This window comes from Buteo buteo, chromosome 2 (assembly GCF_964188355.1).
Source record: "Buteo buteo chromosome 2, bButBut1.hap1.1, whole genome shotgun sequence".
Classification (NCBI taxonomy): domain Eukaryota; kingdom Metazoa; phylum Chordata; class Aves; order Accipitriformes; family Accipitridae; genus Buteo; species Buteo buteo.
In genome coordinates, this window is record NC_134172.1 from 24,550,026 (window position 1) to 24,570,112 (window position 20,087).

Genomic DNA, 20,087 nt, shown 5'->3' on the forward strand with positions numbered 1-20,087 from the left:
GTTTCCAGTCTTACAGCTAGGTGCTTCCACCAGCATTTTCCAGTTTTAAGGGCATCTACTGTCCGACCTCTGTAGCAGAATCTCATAATTTCTTTTCAGCTTTTGATAACTCACCATTTTGTAACCAAAGAGGAAGGTGTTTCAACTTGCCAGAAAAGCCTGTATGCTAAACAGGCTTTCCTGTGAGGGATTAAATTTTCTTCTTGAAAACCAGAGCGCCAGTTTGGCTGGGATGGGAGGGGAGTGCAGGGAGACTCTGCTGTGGGAGGCTGGAGCCTGGGGCTGGTGGGGAGCTGTGTGTGCATGTACCTGGAGCTTGCACAACCTGGTGATGAGCCCCTGGGGGAGAAAAGAAACTGAAAAGGAACAAATCATAAAAAATGCATGAATTTTATATGCCTATTTCTGGCAGGGCTTTTTCGGCTGTGTCCGGAGACTAGAGAAGCTGTTAGTACCAGAAGAATCACTCGCTCGCTTGTTTGAGAGACTATTTTGAATAAGGGTTCCCTAATGTCGTCAGATCTCCTCTCACCTACTCCCTCAACAGAGCTCTGCTTTTCTCATGGCAAATTATTAATAAATCTAGGCCATAATCTACTTTTTAGTGATAGCAATAAACTAGCCAAAGAAGAGCTGACAGGGAGTCTGAGTCTGACACAGTTTAGCAGGGGATTCCTACAAGGTTGATCTTCAGACTGCTCTCATCAACTATTTTCATTAATGACTTAGGAAAAAAAAATTTTCTGTATATTAATGAAATTTGCTAGCAGTACAAAACTGAGAAGCATTACAGTGCACAGAAGGATCAGATAGAGGACTGGCTGTCTTTGACCAATGTAGTGAATAAAAATGGGATGAAATCGGATAGAACAAATGGCAACTTCTTTCACTTAGAGACTAATTATAGGCATTTTTGCTGTACAATGGGAGTTCATAAATGGAAAGTTCCACAAGAAGGAAAAGATCAGAGTGTAGTAGTGGAGCAGGGAATGCCTGTACAGTTCTTACCTTACAGGATGCTGCCATCACAAAGGGAACTGTGGTCCCAGGGTATACTCGTCAAATTACTTCTTGTAAATTTTGGCTAGAATTAATGTTACTGTATGTGCCCTGATGACGAGTTGACAAAATTTTTACATTTCTGTGTGTTTTCAGTTACTCTGGACATGTTTTTTTTTCAGCAGTGTCATGCTGCTGCAGTGGGTCGATAGGCATTGAGAAATAAATCACTTTTCTGTTTTAGCGTTGTTTGAATTATGAAGGTAATTCTTCGGGGTTTAGTAAAATGTAGTATCCTCTGTGGGGTACCAGGGCAAGATAATCAGCCATTGTATATAATGCATTTGCCTGACCTAATGGTCCTGCAGGCTGGCACTTTTAATGTATATTGGCATTAACATTTTTTTATATCTGTTTATCTCCCTGCTCTTACTAGCTTACTTTCTACATACATCCTGCTACTGAGGAGGAGGAAATTAAAAGTGGCAGCTTTGAGTATTAGGAGTCCTTCCCAGGCCATGTTTTTGAATATACTACACTAGAATGAATCTCAGATCATGACTCATGTAGGATCTTGCAGGTTTAATTATCTTGTCTTCCTTTTCTTTGTGACATAAAAAAATAAATCCAGTGGTTTTAGCTAGTCCTGGAGGGGAAAAAAATTTGTCAGAAAGTGGAAGCCATCGAGAGCTTAAAACATACATTCCATTGCAGATGTGGGCCCCAGTGATGAAGTCCTGGTTCTGCTGAAGTGAGAAGTTGGGTGACTTTGTGACCATCAGGAGTCACCTCGAGTACTCTCTGCTGCGATTTTCACATGCCCCAGAGGGAAGGCAGCAGTCCAGTGATTGAATTTGTAGAAAACTCCTGCCAGACTTTGTGCACCTCATGAGTTATTTTCCATGAGCTACAACACACAGCATGCATAGGCAGAGAGTGGCATCAACCAAGTGTTCTGTAAATTCAGACCATGCAAGGACTGAGTATAGCTAAGAGAAATTAACTACTACTATAACATTAAAGAACATTAAATCCATTTGTAGATGCTCTTATTAAAAAATAAAAGTATCTTTTGGGGTTTAACTTAATCCCTTTGAGGGGGAATTAAGCTAAGCAAACTGAAGCTGCTGTACTTCTGAAAGAGTGCTTCCGTGCAAGACTTCAGTGTGCTTTAGCTTGACATCTTTACTTGATCTTGACTTCTGTAAGTAGCTTTGCCTAGACGCATCTGTTGTTCCCTGTGGATACTGAACTAGGACTGTATTATATACAGTAGGTTAATGTTTCTAGACACAGTCTCAAGCTCTGAATTATCACTTAAAGAGAAGTTTCCATCTTTCAGAAATAATGAGCCAATAAGGAAATCTAATTAGTATTTTTTTCTATTTTACTCAGAACTATATCTTCTTCTGACTGATTGGTATCCATGTAGGTGCGTGCCAACATCTCATCTTCTGTGTTGTGTTTATATTAATCCTGTACATCATGTGCTTATAACTTGTCTTCAGACTCGGGATAGGCTGATGAACTGATGTGACAGATCAGTATGGGTAGATTATGAAGAATTTTCATATAGTCCCTTAAAATGTTTGCTCCCTTTTTCCTATGTACAGGCATACAGGAACCGGGCAAAATGACTGTCATTAAAATGTCTTGTATGCCATGACTTGGAGACACTAGGCACTGCTACAAGAGCCGACTTAAAGACAACAGAGTAGGCAGGAAGAGGTAACCAACCCTGTTCTCCTCTGCCTCATCTTTATCTGGCAGCTGATAATTAAAATAATTTTCTCTAACACCAAGGTAAGGCAAGGGAAGTCAAGAGGCTGTTTCCCAAGCAGATGCCAAGGCAGCTCGCAGACCAGATGGCGTTGTGCTGGCATGAGCTCTTTGTCCATGCCCTGCAGCTACGTTCATGGAGCATCTTCTCTCGTAGCTACTGGGCAGTAAACACAGTCCTCATTTGGCCTCCAAACCAGAAAGCTGGGCTGATAGCACATGCCATCTGCTGAAATCACCTACCATGAGTCACCAATGGCAGTTGGAGCGAGTCGCCTATGTGCAGGATTCTGTCACATACATGTGTGTCTTCTGTTTTTTAAGAGTGCTTCCAGCGGTCTTTAAACATTGGCATTTTGTGGAGAAGCCTTAGAAGTGGTGATGCTTTATCCTAATTTTGGAATCCGTATTTCTGATTTCAAAATCTTAAATAGTGTTATAACCTAATGTCACTACAGCATGTTGGCTGTGAGTTATATGAGTACATGTGATAGCTGTCCTCCTACAAAGGGAAGGCACCATTCACATTTTCAAAACAGTTGGCTTTCAGGATTCTGCAGTACACCGTAGCTAAGTTCAGAGACCTACTCTGCAAAGAGGTGATGCCAGGGGTCCCTGGAGTTGTTACTGAGCTGTGTAAGGGCTGACCCCAGGGCTGTGCTGCAGGACAGCACAGTCATGCCAGCCAGGCCCCTGGCTTTGCTGAAGCACATGTCAATTACAAGATGTTTTCTCTCCATGCAGTTACACAGGTCAAAGTGCCATTTTGACTTTTCTATTTACAAATAGAAACCCATTCGTAAGTAGAAGGCACTGAGAGGGTGTGCATTTTCTTCTCCTGTTGCTCTTTCTCATCCAGTCTTAGTTATCACTGGGTCAAAACTTGTGCAAGCATCAGTAATTTGTAAATAGATCTAAGTGATTACTAAGGAAGCAGTTTTAAAACTAGTGACCCCACAATGGGTAGCTCTTTAAAAAGCTAATCGTTATCTGGCACTTCACAGAATGGTGGTGTAGTCGTTAGCTGGCCTTTTGGGAGCTTTCTGCTGCAAGGAAAGAGGGAGCTGTGTTACTAGGAACTGAACTAGACCAGCAATCTCCTTTCCTTTGGATTAATGAGCATTAAAATGGGAATATGTAGCTGCTGGAAGAAGGAAGTTATTAATTTTAGGGTCAGTGCCTGAGTGCAGCATGAGTTTTAATGGCCAGCACCTCCCCTAATTGCAGAAAACTGCTTACTTGAAGATCTGATGTAGGGTCTTATTTGAAAGCAGATGAATGTGCATCCTTAATTTTCCTCCCCTGGGAAGCTCATAGTGTCTCTGAGGTGAATAACAAACACTGTCGGTGTATGGTCAGCAGATGCTTGTTTCACTGAGACTGCAGAGAAAAGTGAACTGCTGCCATCACTGACTGTCATGGCTGTTCTTTTGCTTTGCTTATTTCCCCCCTTCATTGTGAGTATTGGTTAATGTGTTTTTCATCTCTTTTGTGTTTACTCAGCAGCTGGTGCCTCTCCGGGCAGAGACAAACTATCTTAAAGGATAGAAATGGGGACAGATTTTACTTGCATTCCTAACACCTCTGCCTTCTCATTTTTAGTATCTTTGCCACGCTACCTACCCAGACAGGCTGCAGGGAAGCTCGGACTGACATGGGCAAAAAGGGTTGCATTCTGGTTGGCGAGGAGCTGCAGCAATTCATAGGGCAAGATACCCCTACTTCAGGATTTTGCTGTAATGATCCAATTTAAGCATCAAGATGAAGATTAAGTCATAAACTATCATAATGATTCATTTGTTTTAATTGACCCTGTTGGGGTCATTCTGATGCTTTTTTTTGTTGTTTTCTTTAATCAGATTTTTAGCTTCCCAGATCAATAGACTTCCTATTAAACATCTGTATATTCTGTATTGCTCTTGGAAGTCACTGGTAAGGCTAAGAGGTTTCATGAAGGAAGGATAACTTACTGAACTAAGGAAATGGACAACTGCGTGCCACGAGCACTGGCAGAATATTTGCCTTGTGTTGTGCTAACCACAGCATGAACAGTGGCTGTGCGCCTTGTGGAGGCAAAAATGTTGAACTTCTTTCTGCTGTAGCATTAGACTGCCTTTGGTTATAGCATGAGTATGTGGATGTGTATGTCACAGGCCTGTGTCACAGGCATTGTCACTGGGCTGACCTTGTCTCATAGGAGATGATATTTAGCCTAATTTTGTCCCAGACTCTACTGGCCAGGTTCAGTTTTAAAGCAGAGAGGGGTAAATGTGCTGCTCACACTGATGGCTGGCATATGTTAGAAGAGCAGTCTTATTTCCTCTTCATCTTGGCACTAAACCATTCCCCAGTAGCTGACAAAGGCCAGTGTGGAGGTTTGACTTGCTGAGATGGGCAATTTTTGCCTGCTTTTGAGTGAGCAGAGAGGGGCTTTAATAGCTACAGGAAGCCAATAGCTCTTCACAAAACACCCTTGATGCTCTGGACTAAACTGGTGTTGGTAAATGGTGCTAATTTCAGCTCTTGGGGAAAGTCTAAATTTTCATATGGGACCAGAATATTTTTAGGAAAAAAATGAAGATTTTTTTTCAGCTCCTGTCTCACTGTTACAGATACCAATAGAGAAGAGAGACACCCCCAGGCCTTCAGTGAGAGTTTCCAAGAGCAGACTAAAAGAAGATAGGTGGGATGATTATGTTTAGTCTTTTGGTGGTCTTTGATCTCCCATATACTGCAATTCTTCTTGTAGTAGAGTGTATTTTATTACAGCACCTGCTATAAAAGACCTTTAGTACATGTCAAAACCAACAGGAGTTCAGCCTCAGCACTACAGGGAAGCAATGACAGTAAACTTCTCGTCCAAAATTACATGTGCTCTAAAGAAAACATTGACCTGAGTCCCTTCAGTTGTCCTGACTCTCAGTACAGAACTAGTCCCAGACTTTGTGGCTTTAAGTGCTTCTCTCTTCACAGGTTTTGTGAATGGTTGAAAATGAGGCTCCCAAAAGTACAATATACAATTGTACATACCCTCCTCACCACATGTTACTGGAATGTTTTATCTGCTTGAGACACTGTTAAGGAGTGCTAAGCAGTCAGTCTTCCCAGAGCCATGCAGTGCTAGTGCCATCTGGTTTCACTGCATCACCTCTTATTTCCTTGCCGAGATTAAAACAATCCTCAGAACTTCATTTAGGAGTATCCTGACAGCAGAGTTTCTCACACTGAAGAGTTCTTTTCAGAAAAAAAAAACAAACCAAAAAACCACACCACTAGTGCATCAAGTACTTGAAAAAAGCTATTTTCATTTAAACCCCTTATATTTTATTAACTGGTTTGAGGTGACTTACATTATGTTGACAGGAACGTAAGTCCATGTGTAAAAAATATCCCCCAGATGTTAGCATATATAAATATATGTTTTGTAGTGGTAAGAATTGATCACCGAGACAGAGAAAATCAGTTATGTATCTGTCTCCACCAGAATTACAGTGAACTTCAGTAGATCAATGAGTTGAGCTGATTTGATTAAATAGAATAGAATTTGTGTGTCAGTTGTGTTTTTCCTAGGCAAGCATTTAGAGCTGGTTTTCTTACATTTTTTCTTTTCTAGATCTGTATGCATAAAAGTTTGGTCATGGATTTATGCTGGAATAAATTAATTTGGAGATACTATCATGGGCCATTTATTTGATTCTCATTAAGAAGATCAAAACATACTTTTGAGCCACAGACTTGGATTCTTAGTATGAAAAAATGTTCCTCCTGGTTGCAAAGACATGGTTTTGCAAACTAATGGAGCCTAAGATTCTACTGCTGGTACTTATTAACTACACTTTCTGAGAACAAACTAATTTGTCTAATTACTCTACATTCCTTCCACAGCTAGAAGTCCGTACAACTCCCTACTGATAGTCTTCTCAATATTATCCCCATATTCATGTGCTTACTCCAGTTATATCTTTTACAGGAATGCTACTGCAAGAGTTCTGTTTAGAGAGTATTTTATTACTTAGAAGGTTTTACCTCATCCATATAGTTTGATTGTTAGTTTTGTTATTAGCTTACTGGAGTCTCTCTTTGTTTACTTTTTATTCACATATTGCAGAAAGACCTGAAAGCCTTAAGGAATACTGTGATCCTGTAGTGGGGGAAATCCTACAGACTGAAAGAAGGAAAATCTCAAGAGAGCTTAAAGTAACTAAGATATAGGAAGTAAGAAGGTGTAAAAAAGGAGAATAAAATAGAGAAAATGAGCCAAGGTTTTGGGAAAAACAAAGAAAGATGTAGCCTGTCTAAAATCCCATGTAACTTAGGATGTTGGTGGCTAAAATGCATGTGAGCGCAAAGCAGAAACTCAGACCATCTCCTTTTCACTTGTCCTCCGTCTGAGTCCCAAATACTTGATGGTCCTGAGAAATGTTGGTCCAAGGGTGATGGGTCATATGTCTTCCACAGACACCCCGCTGTAGCCTGGTATGGAGGGTCAGTCCTGGAGCTTCTCACGGACATGAGCCAAATAAACATCAGAACAGCCTATCGAACACTACCTGCATGGCACCAGTAGCATTTACCTGCAGACATCTTAATAGAGAGGTGCCCATGGTGGGTAGCATGATGGTCACTCTGCAGGTTAGTTTGGTGAAAGTGTTTTGTATCTGTACCAGATACACAGAGAAAAATACACCGAGGTGGATAGGCAGTGGAGGTGGCTGCTGTCACTGCAGCAAGTGGAAGGAAGAAGTGGTATGTAGAAGAGAGGAAATAATGAGATTGAAAGAAATTGTGGGGGGAAAAAAGAATGTAACACTTAATGGAAGATATGCCACAAGGATTCTTCTAGCAGAGTGAAGCAACAAGCCTGCCAAATAGTGTCAGAGTTGTAGTCTGTGGGATCAGGTGTTGCATTCTCTGTAGCGCTGCTGTTGCTGGTCACAGGAGCTGTGAGCTGCCCCCAGGTATGCTGTGCTGAGTGCTTTGGGGTCCAACAGCAGCACAGCATGCATGAATGCTCCAGAGAAGATTTTGAGGAGGAACTAATGATTTCTAGTGACCAGGCTGAGATCAGGTCTCTTTCCCTGCACGCAGCCACGCTCTGACAAACAGGCTCCTATACTCTCTTAAGGAGAGCACCTCAAAACGGAGGCATCTGTACTTTGTAGTTACTTTCAAAAATAGTTTGCATGCCTTGTAGAAAAGAGAACAGGATTTCCTGATCAAAACACAGAACTACCAACATACTCTATGTGTTTCCTTGCCTTTTGCCTGACCTTGCTTAATTTTTTTCATATTTGAAAAATAAAATCCAAGAACATTTAATGTCACATGTCTAAAATGACTGTCTTAGGCATCATGCAAGTGACTACCGGCTTCTGAAACAGCAGTAATTGTAATGCCTTTCCCTTACTGCAGTAAATGGGCATAAATATTCACATGGGTGGGTACATTAGGCTAGGTAGATTGTTCATACATTTGCTGGTAGGGAATAGAAATAGTAAAGTTTTGTTATTTAAAAAAAAAAAAAAAAGCACTAAAAATCTACTTCATAGTCCTTTAACCAACCATAGTGCAGTAATATCACATAGCTGAATTTGGCAAGGCACTAATTAGGTACATTACTCTGCAGGGTAGAGTGTCAGTGAGAATTTAGGAGATGTTTGAATTGTTCTTCTAATTTTGCATACAAATATTGACCTTGTGCAATACTGAATACATTCAGTGCATGTGCAGTAGGACTTAGTTTGTTATCAGTGTGACTTCTGTGAAACTAAGGGGGGGGATTTTTTGAGTAAGGTCTGCTGGATTTGATTTGAAAGGTGTATATTTTGTTTGCAGAAGAGAAGAGGCAAATATTAATTTTCATTGTATTCCTTTACTGCTTGGTTATACTGAAAGTTTCCATTAGTTTTGGAGCACTAGTGAACACTTCTGATTTGTTCTCTTTTTTAATCAAGTCTTATTATTATTTGATAAGCATACTTTTCTCCTTAGAAGTAGGAAATTGCCTTACCCTCAGAGCAGAGTTCATCTTGTTTGATGTAGCCATGTGCAGACCAGGTGTTGAGTCTAAACCTACTATTTCAAACTCTTTTCCTAGTCAATGAAGAAAGATGACCACTTCTGGAATAATTTGTCTCTGAAATCTGTCTCAGGATGCCAGGGATTTCACAATGAAAATATCTTCGTTCAGTGTAGAGAGTTGAAATTATGATGTTTGCCTAGGTACCAAACCTTCTTGGTGCCATGTCAGTGGGTTGGCGATGTATTTATGAAAAAGCAGTGTCGTGACAGGATGGAGTGTGATATTGTGGGATGTCCTGTGGATTTACAGTCTCAATTTTCAATTTCAGGGAGGAGAACATTGCTATTATCAGGGAGAAATTAGAGGAAATCCTGTATCATTTGTTGCCTTGTCAACGTGCCATGGATTACAGTAAGTCTGCTGTTTTGTTTTTACTGGCCTTTGCTTATTAGTCTTTTAAGCAAAATAAAGCTGTTTATAGTAAAATAAGTGCTATTTATTTTCCTACTAGTTAGTTACAAATATTAAGTCCTCAACAATCTTTAGAAAGAATGGGTTTAATTTGAACCTTGCAAAAGCCTTGTTTTTGATTTCAGAATTCACTGACAAAGCACGCAATTTTCTTTCCTTTTTTTTTTTTTTAACTAAGGACATACGACAGTGGGCAGGTATTGTTTTAAGGTAATTATTATAGAGATAGAAGAGTAAAAGTAGCTGAAAACTTCCTGTTCTACAAGAATAAAAAACACTGCCAGTATTGACATGAACCATTTGGAAACTATGTTCTCTTCTTGTTGCTACAATGATGTATTTTACCTTTCTTTTCTACTCTCTTTACAAAGGAAAGTGTCAGTTTAGAGTTTCTCTTGTCCTATCCATTTTCTTCACAGAATTGCTGGCCTTAAGCTGTGTGCATGGGATAATACATTTGATATAGTAAAATCTTGGAAAATCTGGAAGAAAGGATATAAAATTGTGCAATAATGTATTTTTTTAAAGTACATAATTTTAGCGATAATATAATTTAAAGTGTCTGTCTTATATAGATCTGTGTGTTGATTGTACAGCTTTTGGACCTGTCTACTTTTGGCACTATTGAAAGATGCTAGTCAGGTTTTCAGAGCAACCAAGTAACTTCAGTGTCTGCTGAATCTGGGAATTACAGGACCTCAGTGCTTTCGATAATGAGATCAGCTTGAAAAGTCACTGCAGCAAGTGAGCTTGTGTGGAGATGACCTGAGCTTTGCCTTTTTCTGAGGAAGCAGGGCTTAGCTGATAGAAATCTTCAGCTTATTGTCTGTCTCCAACTATTCTGTAGTTTTGGTATCAGCCATATAAGCACACATATTTAAGTAGTGTCTTTCTTTCATGTTTGTATATCCTTTGTTAGGAAGGGGGACAATACATGCAGAAGACTCGTCATCCTTGCACGTGTCTGATTTACAGCTGTGCTTAACTCTTTTATGATAAAGGTTGAGCAGCTCAAGAAACCTGAGCCCAGTTTCAGTATGGACAGTGAGCCTAAAAATAGTAGCATCCTAATGCATCCTGAGCCACTGCATGGATTCCATTAGCAGTAATCCATTAGGTCTTGGCCCCTGCTAACTCCTAGGAGAAAAAGCAGAAAGCAAGGAGACCCTGCATGTGTCCTTTCCTGCCCTCCTTTTGTGGGTTATCTTAAGACTGACCCTCCTGCTGCTCTGTATTCTTAAATTGCCTGATATTCAGATTGGTTCCTTCCAACACAGTTATGTGATGAAAGATGCATATTTTCCCTGTATAATTCAGATCTCTCTTGAGAGGTATCTTTTTTTTTTTTCTTTTCCTTTTTCTGATACAATAAAGTTTCAGCAGAGTTCTCCTTCACACAAGATGCAATATGAAGCTTACCATAGCAGGCTGGTAATTCCGGCATCTAGCATGAGAAAGTAATGTTTTCCTGAGCTGTATTAAACTCACATTCTCTGACACTGCATTTCCATCATTACAACTAGCTCCTCCACAGTTGATTTTAAATGCTAAGTAATTACTAGAAACACACACCAGCAATCAGAGCTCCTTAGCTTCCAACCACAGTTTGGAGTGTCTTGCTGGAATAAGGGAAGCTGGGGAGAGTTATCTTCTAATAGGGTCTGCTGGGCAGGAGCTTTGCTTTCGTGAATTTTAGGAAGTGCCTAAGACCAAACAGATGCCTCTAAAAGAATAACAAGCTTCGTATTCCCAAAATTCTTGCTAATCTCCTCTCTTATTAGTACCACTAGATCTTGGCCAGTAACAACAGAATTTTTCATACATGTGAGAAAATATTGTATTTTCTTAATCATAAATCATGAGTTGTTCTGCTGGTAATGTCTATGTTGTGGTCTTCCTTTTATTAGTTAAATTAGTTGGATGACTGGCTGACAGAATACTTAAAATTATTAATTTCTTCTCTTCTTAATGACTTTGCTAATGAAAAATGTATCTCTGCAGCCTTAACTCCGAGTGAGCCATTTTGTTTGGATTTTTTTGTTTGTTTGTTTTCTGTGGGACATGCAGTAACTACAGTTTCCTATGAGTTAACACAAAAAACTTTGAATGCAAAACACACTGGTTGCTGGGATATAAATAAGCTATAGTCAGGCACGACTTCCAGTCCTGTGTTTCAAGGCCAGTCTCACTGACACCAGGTTGGTCTATGATTTTGCTGCCCACTGGTGGTGAATATAAAAACTGCTGGTTTTACTGCAAATTAGACTTTCACGACTACAAATTTGTTTGTTTGAAGAATATATATAATCAAAATTCAGGTTTTTGAAATGGCCCATGTTTTGCTCTTACTTTCTTTCTAACACATCCATAAGCGTGTGATTTGTTCACAGAGCACTGGACTATTGAAGTCGGTTGGAAAAGAGCCATGAGCACTTTGAGTGGGCAAGTCAGATCTGTAGGTCAGCCGTGACTATTATTCTTGCCATGTTGAGTGACTTGATCAGAGGTCAGTGCTGCTGGGTGCAACAGTCGCATGAGAAGCCATTTGCTGATAGCACTTCGTCTTGCAGACTGTGCTTAAGTAAAATTGCAATTAGAGGGAAGGAAGTTTTGCCTGATTAAGAGCTGCAGGATGTTCCCATATCTCATCTTATTCCCAGGCAAAGAAGATTTAATAGGTGCTAGAATATTTATCTCGAGCTCTGTTTTAAAGAATAGGCACAGGTAATTTGAAAGGTGAAACAGCTTTAAATTGCAGATATACTTGTGATTACTCTTGATGTATGTTATATAGTCAGTAACTCAAGCTACTTCTGTGAATACTACATGGTTAACCCTGTAAGTGAATGATATTAAGAGAAGTATGCTCATCAATAGCTGTAATGGTTTACAAGCTTAATATATGCTTATATTTCTTAATTGTCAGGAAAAGAATGACAGTATTTTACTGACTGGATCTGGTCCTGTGCAGAACCAGAATCAATTTTGCTGATTGGGGAAAAAAAAAAAAAGCTGCGTAAGAAAAAAGAAAAGTATCTGGTTTTGTTGTTTATATTGTTGTTTATAATTCTGGTGGGGTTTTTTTGGTGCCTAAAAGTTTGCTAAAGAGTAATCTAAATAAATAAATAATCTTGCTTTCATGCTGCTGTTGTGTACTGTGTGCCAAGTTTGAACTTAGAGCTCATATTTATGGCCAAGCTTAAAGCCCTTAGTAGTGGCACTTTGAAAGGGACATGCTGATACAACCTAATCCCAACCATGCGTATATGCCAGTGCAACAAAGGCAAAATTGTTTAAAAGAAAATGCTGATTTGGTTGAAGATCAGAACGGTAGCGATATGCGAAATGCCCTTTGGTTTTATGCTCTCACAGAGTAATGTCTGTATCAACACTTTATTTTAAGGTGCAATTCAACCACACTTGTGCATCCTGTATTATGTTAAAGACTAAACCTCAGTACACCCTTTGCCTAAGTAAACTTAAGGTAGGTCTTAATAGAAAACATCCTTGCAGGAATGGACCTCACCTTTGCTGTACATTTGAGTGGTAATGCAAAAACATCTGGTGTTACTGTCACAGACTATCTTCATCCATTTAGAGAGCCTTAACAGTTTAGTTTGTTCTTCATTTCGAGTTGAACTGTGTGTTGGAATTTAATATGGAAAATTGGTGATTGTCTGTGGGGAAGCAAAGTGACAGATTTTCCAAGATACATAGCGGTGTGCTTATCATGAATGACCTTCAAATTTCTGTGAGATTTTATGAGATTTTATGCCATTAAGAAAGAGACCATGGGTACTTTGCCAGAGCCGTGGATATGGCAGAAGGCTTGGTCCTCTGTATCTCTTTTCACCACAGCCCATTGGAAGCCTGTCTGATGGCGTTTCCTATCTCTTTATCATGAACATCATATAATGTCCATATTGATATGATAATGCATATAGCCATTAATGTTTCCTGGAAATATAAACTTAAACTAACTTAATTTAAAAAGAAAAGACCATCTGTCATAATTATTATTGCTGAAATGCCCCAAACAGCTCTCTATGCCCAAAAAAGCCCGTTATGCCCTTTGTACTTGGTACTATATGTAATTACTGAGGAAAGAGTTAATCAAAACCATTAAAACCTAAGGGTCAATTCAATTCAATAATATTTTTATTTGTGGAAAAGCTGTGCGCCTGTTCCAAATACACATGTTCCTAAAGACAGGTCCCTTATTTATCTGTTGCAGGTAGATCTCTCTTGTATGGGAGTGGGGGCTCTGAACTGGATTTTCAGTTGGCTAAATTAGCCAATTTTTGTGGTGTTTATACGTGTTGTAGAGAAGCTTTGGGGAAGAAAGAAGAGTCTATATCACCATGAGAGAGAATATTTTTCTTTCTGAGGCGAAGAAACAAAAGAGTGACTCAGAATTACGTTCAGTTCCTGAAACCATTTTTAACTGCTTCCTTTTCTGAATATTTAAATTTTTAAAATATATGAACTTCTTAAACTTACTTCCATTTTGCACTAGTATTTCTTTATTAAATCAGTATTTACATTTTCTGCTCTTGACAGTGGGATGTTCTATGATGGAATTCATACTTACCTTATTGAGCCAGATGAAAACTACACTTCAGATGTAAGTAGAACTTACAGTAGTCCTTCTGTGTTGTTTGTTGAATACAGACATTTATGGATACAGGGTAGGCATAAGGCTCTGGGACCAAAGGGTCATGCCCTCATTCCCAACTCATTTACCTCATATATGAGTCCCCATCATCACAGACAAAAGTAGACCTCCAAAAATTATGCAGTGGTATGTGTATACGTGTGTGCTCTGTAACACTTGGATGTAGAGCAGTGCAGCACTAGAGGGTGATGAGGGTCCCTTGGAGCCAGCAGGAGAAGCCTGTGAGTGCCCTGTCCCCTTCTCTGGCACTTCCCACTCTGGATTCATTACATCCCTCTCCTCCTGGTTTGGCCTTGACTCCAGCTTAGCAGCTCCTGTGACTCTCATTGATGTTCCCTGGGCAGCTCTCTTAAGTCTAGCTCTAAGAGTGCTCAGCCACTCTGTTCGATGTACTCAGATATTTCAAATAAAAGATGATTAACTGTGGCATGAGTGATCACATCACAGTTGGAAAGAGTGTAGAGTAATGGTGCCTTGCAACTTGCATGTTCACTAGTGTAGGTGTTGGATAACAAGGACCTTTGGAACTGTCTATTTAATGCTCATGAGGTGGATTAGTTTATCCAGGTTTAATACATGCAATTATTTACTATTTCAGGATGACTTCCATTTCCACTCTGTTTACAAATCCAAGTTGTTTGAGTTTCCTTCGAATGACCTGCCATCTGGTATGATTTTTTAATATTCATGACTTATTGATTTGTTTTAGTCTAAGGCCAAAGTTTTTAATCATATTTGATAGATAATCTTCTGATAGTGTAATGTTCATTTGTATATCTCTTCTTTTTCCCGATTAAATAAGAAAACACTGAAAAAAAAAAGAATCTGAAACACTGAAAGCACTGGGAAAAAAACCTGAGGATGATGAATTAAACCTCTCCTAGACCTTCATGTTGTGATGTATGTTTCTCTTAACAAGTCATGCAGTCTATGTACTGCATTATATACTAGTAGTTATAGACAGAAAGGACTGAGATGGCCTAAAGATGATGAAAATAAACGCCACGTTGTCAGTAGTTGATAACTCTTCATGGACTTTTCATATTTTGAGATACAGGGTAAGTACCATGGTGAAAGCATAAGCCTGGGAGACAAGAACTTGCCAAATATTGTTGCTGTTCAGTGACTCTCTCATCTCCAGTCCATTCAGCATCTTTCACAGTACTGGATGTGGTGCTGGTCGTGCATTTCAGTACAAATAAATTTGGAGGCAGAAGTGGTTTCAAGTGTTTGTAGTGATGAATCTCCACAAACAGTTTATATTGTGTGTGGAAGGAGAAGAGGTTTTTAAAAAAAAGTTTTCGTTTGAGAAGTTGGCTTGTTAATTGAAACAAAAATTGCAGTATTTATGGCATATCCCCATTCTATCAAGGTTTTGCCAGTTGTACAGATGCGTTTTCTTACTCTGCAAAATATATCCTAGATAAATAAAACTGTCCTTCATAGACACTGTCATTTTGGTAGAAACCACCTCTAGACTAATTTCTTCAGGAGAGTTACAGATGTCCAGTCATCTTGCTTACAAACTATTTGTCCTATGCTAACAGTTGGATCTGGGATTTTACGGTGCTGGGTACTGCACATAGATAGGTCTTTCTTTGGAGCACAGTGTGTGCAGGTTTGCTAGTTGTTAAGCAAAGTAGAGTTATTCAGAGAGCTAATGAGAAAAAACAAGGGAAATTGCTACAATTGGGTCATCTTGATTTCAATTCTGAAGAAGGAATCTTTCTAAGTCTAAAGAAAACAGTATCTGAGCTTGGTGCCTCACGTCCTCTGATGATGATTGCCCAGGTGAGGTGGAGGAGGGGTTGGGATGGAGGGGCAGCACAAAAGGCTTATGCAGTGCAGGGTGTCGACATCTGTATCAGGAAGCTTCCTATGTATGTGCAACTTAGACACATACCGTGGCTACTCCCTGTAGTGTAATGAGAACAATTTATTGAATATAAGGCCACATAATAAAGTGGATCTTTTAATCACACTTTCTTGGGGATAAGTCCCTTGAAAGGTTGGAAATAATGCAACCACTGCTGAGTTTAAAATAAATCTTTTGTCTCAGGTTGTTAAAGTAGGAGACTGCTAGAGGTGGTACTTAGTAGATATCTATCAGCTGTCTTATAAGATTTCCTAATAGTGAAGTTCTGTGTTTTCAACATTTTTGAATGCAGTTATTTTCTGCTTTTAAAATTATGAAAAGGAATTCATTGCAAGTATAATTCACCAGTTTCACCTCCACCAAAGCTTCTTGATTTTCAAAAAAACTGTCAAAATAGGGCTTCAGGTTTTTTTCACAAAAATCCAGATATGCTTGTACAGTTTTGATTTTACTGCAGATGAGAAGTAAATAGTTGCTGGCTTTGCTGTACAAAGCCCAGCATGTGACGTAAGGGAAGATGTTGCCTTTAGATGGAGTTAGAATCACAAGACTGTAGAAAAGGTTGAAAAAGAGATTTAATTGTTGAGTGCTAGTGGTCTTAATTATACAAATATTTGTAATGTGGATAAGAGGTATAAGGTGCTAATCTTCTATCACTTTATGTTTAGGATCCCATATATGGAGAAATAAACTTTAACTCACAGTCTGCTCTTCCACATACCCATACCTGTTTTTGTAAAACTGTTTGGAAAGGTATTTCTGAGGTTTGTAGTGAAAGTTTCTGTAGATGTAATAGATTATATCCTTATTAGGAATTCCACCATTTTTCTTTGCCTGCGATTATTTAATTTATCTCTGTCTTTAAGTCATCCTCCATGCATAACCACAGCTCCAGAGGATGAGAGCAGTCTGCACCACCTTCTGCTTCCCTATGCTTTTCCCTGTGCCCACAGGAGCTCTATCACTCATCCCCCAACCTGCTGCACACTCTGCCCCACCTTCTCTTTCACTCCTTGCACACGCTGCCCCACCAGTGTCACTACTTGGCACTGCCTCTTCCCTGCCGGTCTGGAGAATGCTGACTGTTGTCTTGACTTTTGTTTGTTTTGTTTTGTTTTTTTTCTTTTCTTTGAATAGTATTTGCAATTAATTGCTAATAGTATTGTTGTCATTGATTTTTTTTTTTTTAACTACTACAGCAGAATCATTAGTAGCAAGCACTGTGCTAGGTTATGTCATCAGTATTTCTTATATTCCTTATTACTCTCATAGTTTACCAATTTGCCCAGCCTAAGGAGATCTTCCTTGATGTCAAGATTTTCTTCTTATTTTTAAAAGAGTCTGTGTGAAAGCTAAGATTTCCACTCAGTACTGCGTTAGGAATGGACTGGATGTATCATCAGCTTCAATATTGATGTTAGAAAGAAAAAAATAAATAATCAAGTAATAGCAATTACTCAACATCAGTCATAGTAAAGGGTCTTTTCCAACCTAAATGATTCTGTGAATCCTCATTACGCTTTTTCAAGGTAATATATTCCCATCAAAATTTCTGCCAGGCTTTCTCAGCTATCTACATTTCCTGTGATTTTGCTGGTCATGTTCTTTCGCCTGAGGGTCCCTGGCTGGAAATGTACCCTGCCTGAATTCATGCAGTTTGTGAATTATAGTGCAGTGTTAATGTGTGTTAATGTGTTAACATTAATGGCTGCATCATTCCCCTCTAGAGATGACTGACTTCCGATGGTGGGTAAAACGATCACATTTGCTGGTAAAGTTAGCTGAGACCTTATATACATATTGTAAATTACTATTTTATTGATTGAAAAGTTGTTTCATTAACCATGATATAAAACCTAAAACAATGGGTTGAGAGCCAGTTATGTGGCACTAGAACACAAACTAAATTAATCAACATATGTAAAGCATAATCAAAACCAGATTTTCAAGATTAAGTTTCTCATCATTGAGAGCTCTGTAGATTACAGGTCTTTAAGCAATAAATAGGGACCCTTGCATATGATTTAATTTATTTTAGGTCCTTTTTGTAAAGAAAATCCTCAAGTGCACTGGTGTAACCATGAAAACATTTTTAAGCAAAGGGCCTATGGTTGTCCAGGCCCCTCCATAAAAAGATATCTGCAAACTTCACATACCAAAATGACAGTATAAACCCCAAGATTTAGCCACGACGATACCAGTTATTCATGCTTTGCTTTCCTTGTTTATCAGTAACTAGCCACTCCTGGTTAAGATTAGCACTTACCCTGGTAATGTTTTGTCAGATGGGCAATTCAGCTTCCTGTTTGAAGGTTTTGCTGATACAGCAGCCCTGTCAAATTCCTGTTTGATCTTATTTAATCCTATTGCTTGAACCTCTTGGAGAAATTGCACAGTTAATGTACAGCAGGTGGGAGGTGGAGCTGTGAGAAACTTTCCTGTTTTACCAGCGAAACTGAACTATTCAGGACTTTGTAACACAACCAAAAGTTGTGTACAAAGGTATGTGAACTGGAATTCCCTTAATTTACACAGCTGCTATAGTAATGTCTACTTCTCTGCATGACTGGTAAAATCGCTCTGGAATACTGAAAGTGGTTTTCAATTCCTGGAGACTGAAAGGATGTCCAATGCTGCAGGAAGCACAAAGGAGGGAAAAAGTCATAGTACAAAATAAGCGACTGCAAACATTTAATTTATGTGTCTCTGTCCTGGTTTCAGCTGGGATAGAGTTAACTGTCTTCCTAGTAGCTGGTGCAGTGCTATGTTTTGAGTTCAGTATGTGAAGAATGTCAATAACACTGATGTTTTCAGTTGTTGCTCAGTAGAGTTTAGACTATAGTCAAGGATTTTTCAGCTTCTCATGCCCAGCCAGGGCACCTGACCCAAACTGGCCAACGGTGTATTCCATACCATGGGACGTTCCATTTAGTTTAGGAACTGGGAAGGGGGGGCAGGGAATCGCCGCTTGGGGACTGGCTGGGTGTCGGTCGGTGGGTGGTGAGCAGTTGCCCTGCGCATCATTTGTACATTTCAATCCTTTTATTACTACTGTTGTCATTTTATTAGTGTTATCATTATCATTATTAGTTTCTTCTTTTCTGTTCTATTAAACCGTTCTTATCTCAACCCACGAGTTTTATTTCTTTTCCTGATTTTCTCCCCCATCCCACTGGGTGGGGGGGGGAGTGAGTGAGCAGCTGCGTGGTGCTTAGTTGCTGGCTGGGGTTAAACCACGACAGTCTCAAAAAAAGATCTTCTTGGGGTTATGTGAATAGTAAACAAGTTTATACAAGATAAAGAGTTTTCTGTTGTGTAGGGAAAAGTGAGGCAGGGATTATGAATCTAAAATTAAAGCTGGAAAAATACTTCTTGGACATTTAAAAGGGTGAGAGCAAGTATTGTCTTCTGTTTAGTTTATAATGTGTCCCTTTCCATGAGGGGCTAGTAATAGGTTTGGTGAAAGGGATTTGGCAAAAGAATAAACTACTTGGTGCTTATGGTTAGAGGCTTAAGAAATTAAAGACACAGTGGGATTAGCAGGGAGGAATATGGTATTGATAGTGAGCATTGCCAAATTCTCATAAGGTTGCTCCCAATTCTAACATATTTTACTTTGTGAATATAATCATGTTAAACATTAATTCTGCCTTCCGTGCTCTTCTTACTAATTTAGGTAGCTATTGCAAGAGCTCTGTGAATGTTTGCTGAATTCCCAAAAATGTGATTCACTCCATGAAAGCACTGTGCTAATAATATTACATGACCAGTGTTGGTGAAGTTTTGGCGTAGAACATCTGCTCTGCTTTCTGAAGTGTGACACCCACAGATCATCTGTTTCAGCAGACCTAGATTATCACTAGTAGAGTTTTTAATAAGGACCCTGTTACTGGGAAGCATCTGTAACGTTGCCTCCTTGCTATCTGGAAACATGAAAAAATGAGTTGTTACCGCATCTGATGTGTGGAAGAATGCCATACTACTGTCATGTGGCATCAGGGTCACCAATTGTTGGGCTATATTCCTGTAAACAGTCAATGTATTTGCCTGTGTTTTCTGCTTAGAGTTCTGGCAAATGAATACTACATCCCAGAAGTTTGTTGTAAAGCCAAGACACAAAAGAAGTAAAAGGCAGGTATGTGCCAGTATGGTTGTTTATAAGTAATATGCCATCAAGTTTGTTTTGTGTCTGCTGAATTAATTTGTCCTGATGGAGTCCTGCTGCTGCTGGTTTCTATACCAATACAGCTATTACAAAAAGAGGT

At 39.3% G+C, this 20,087-nt stretch overlaps 1 protein-coding gene across 5 annotated transcripts in view; it reads left to right on the plus strand.

Annotated features, from left to right (window-relative positions):
* The window catches only part of ADAM22 (ADAM metallopeptidase domain 22), a 135,308-nt gene that overhangs the window by 66,479 nt on the left and 48,742 nt on the right, over positions 1-20,087 (plus strand). For 4 of the 5 annotated variants that reach the window (XM_075048766.1, XM_075048747.1, XM_075048748.1 and 1 more), the window contains exons 5-8: positions 9,129-9,211; positions 13,832-13,895; positions 14,545-14,614; positions 19,887-19,957. In XM_075048766.1, the coding sequence (XP_074904867.1) occupies positions 9,129-9,211; positions 13,832-13,895; positions 14,545-14,614; positions 19,887-19,957 (288 nt within the window). The remainder of the gene's footprint in view (positions 1-9,128; positions 9,212-13,831; positions 13,896-14,544; positions 14,615-19,886; positions 19,958-20,087) is intronic. The other variant, XM_075048752.1, reaches the window with a different exon arrangement.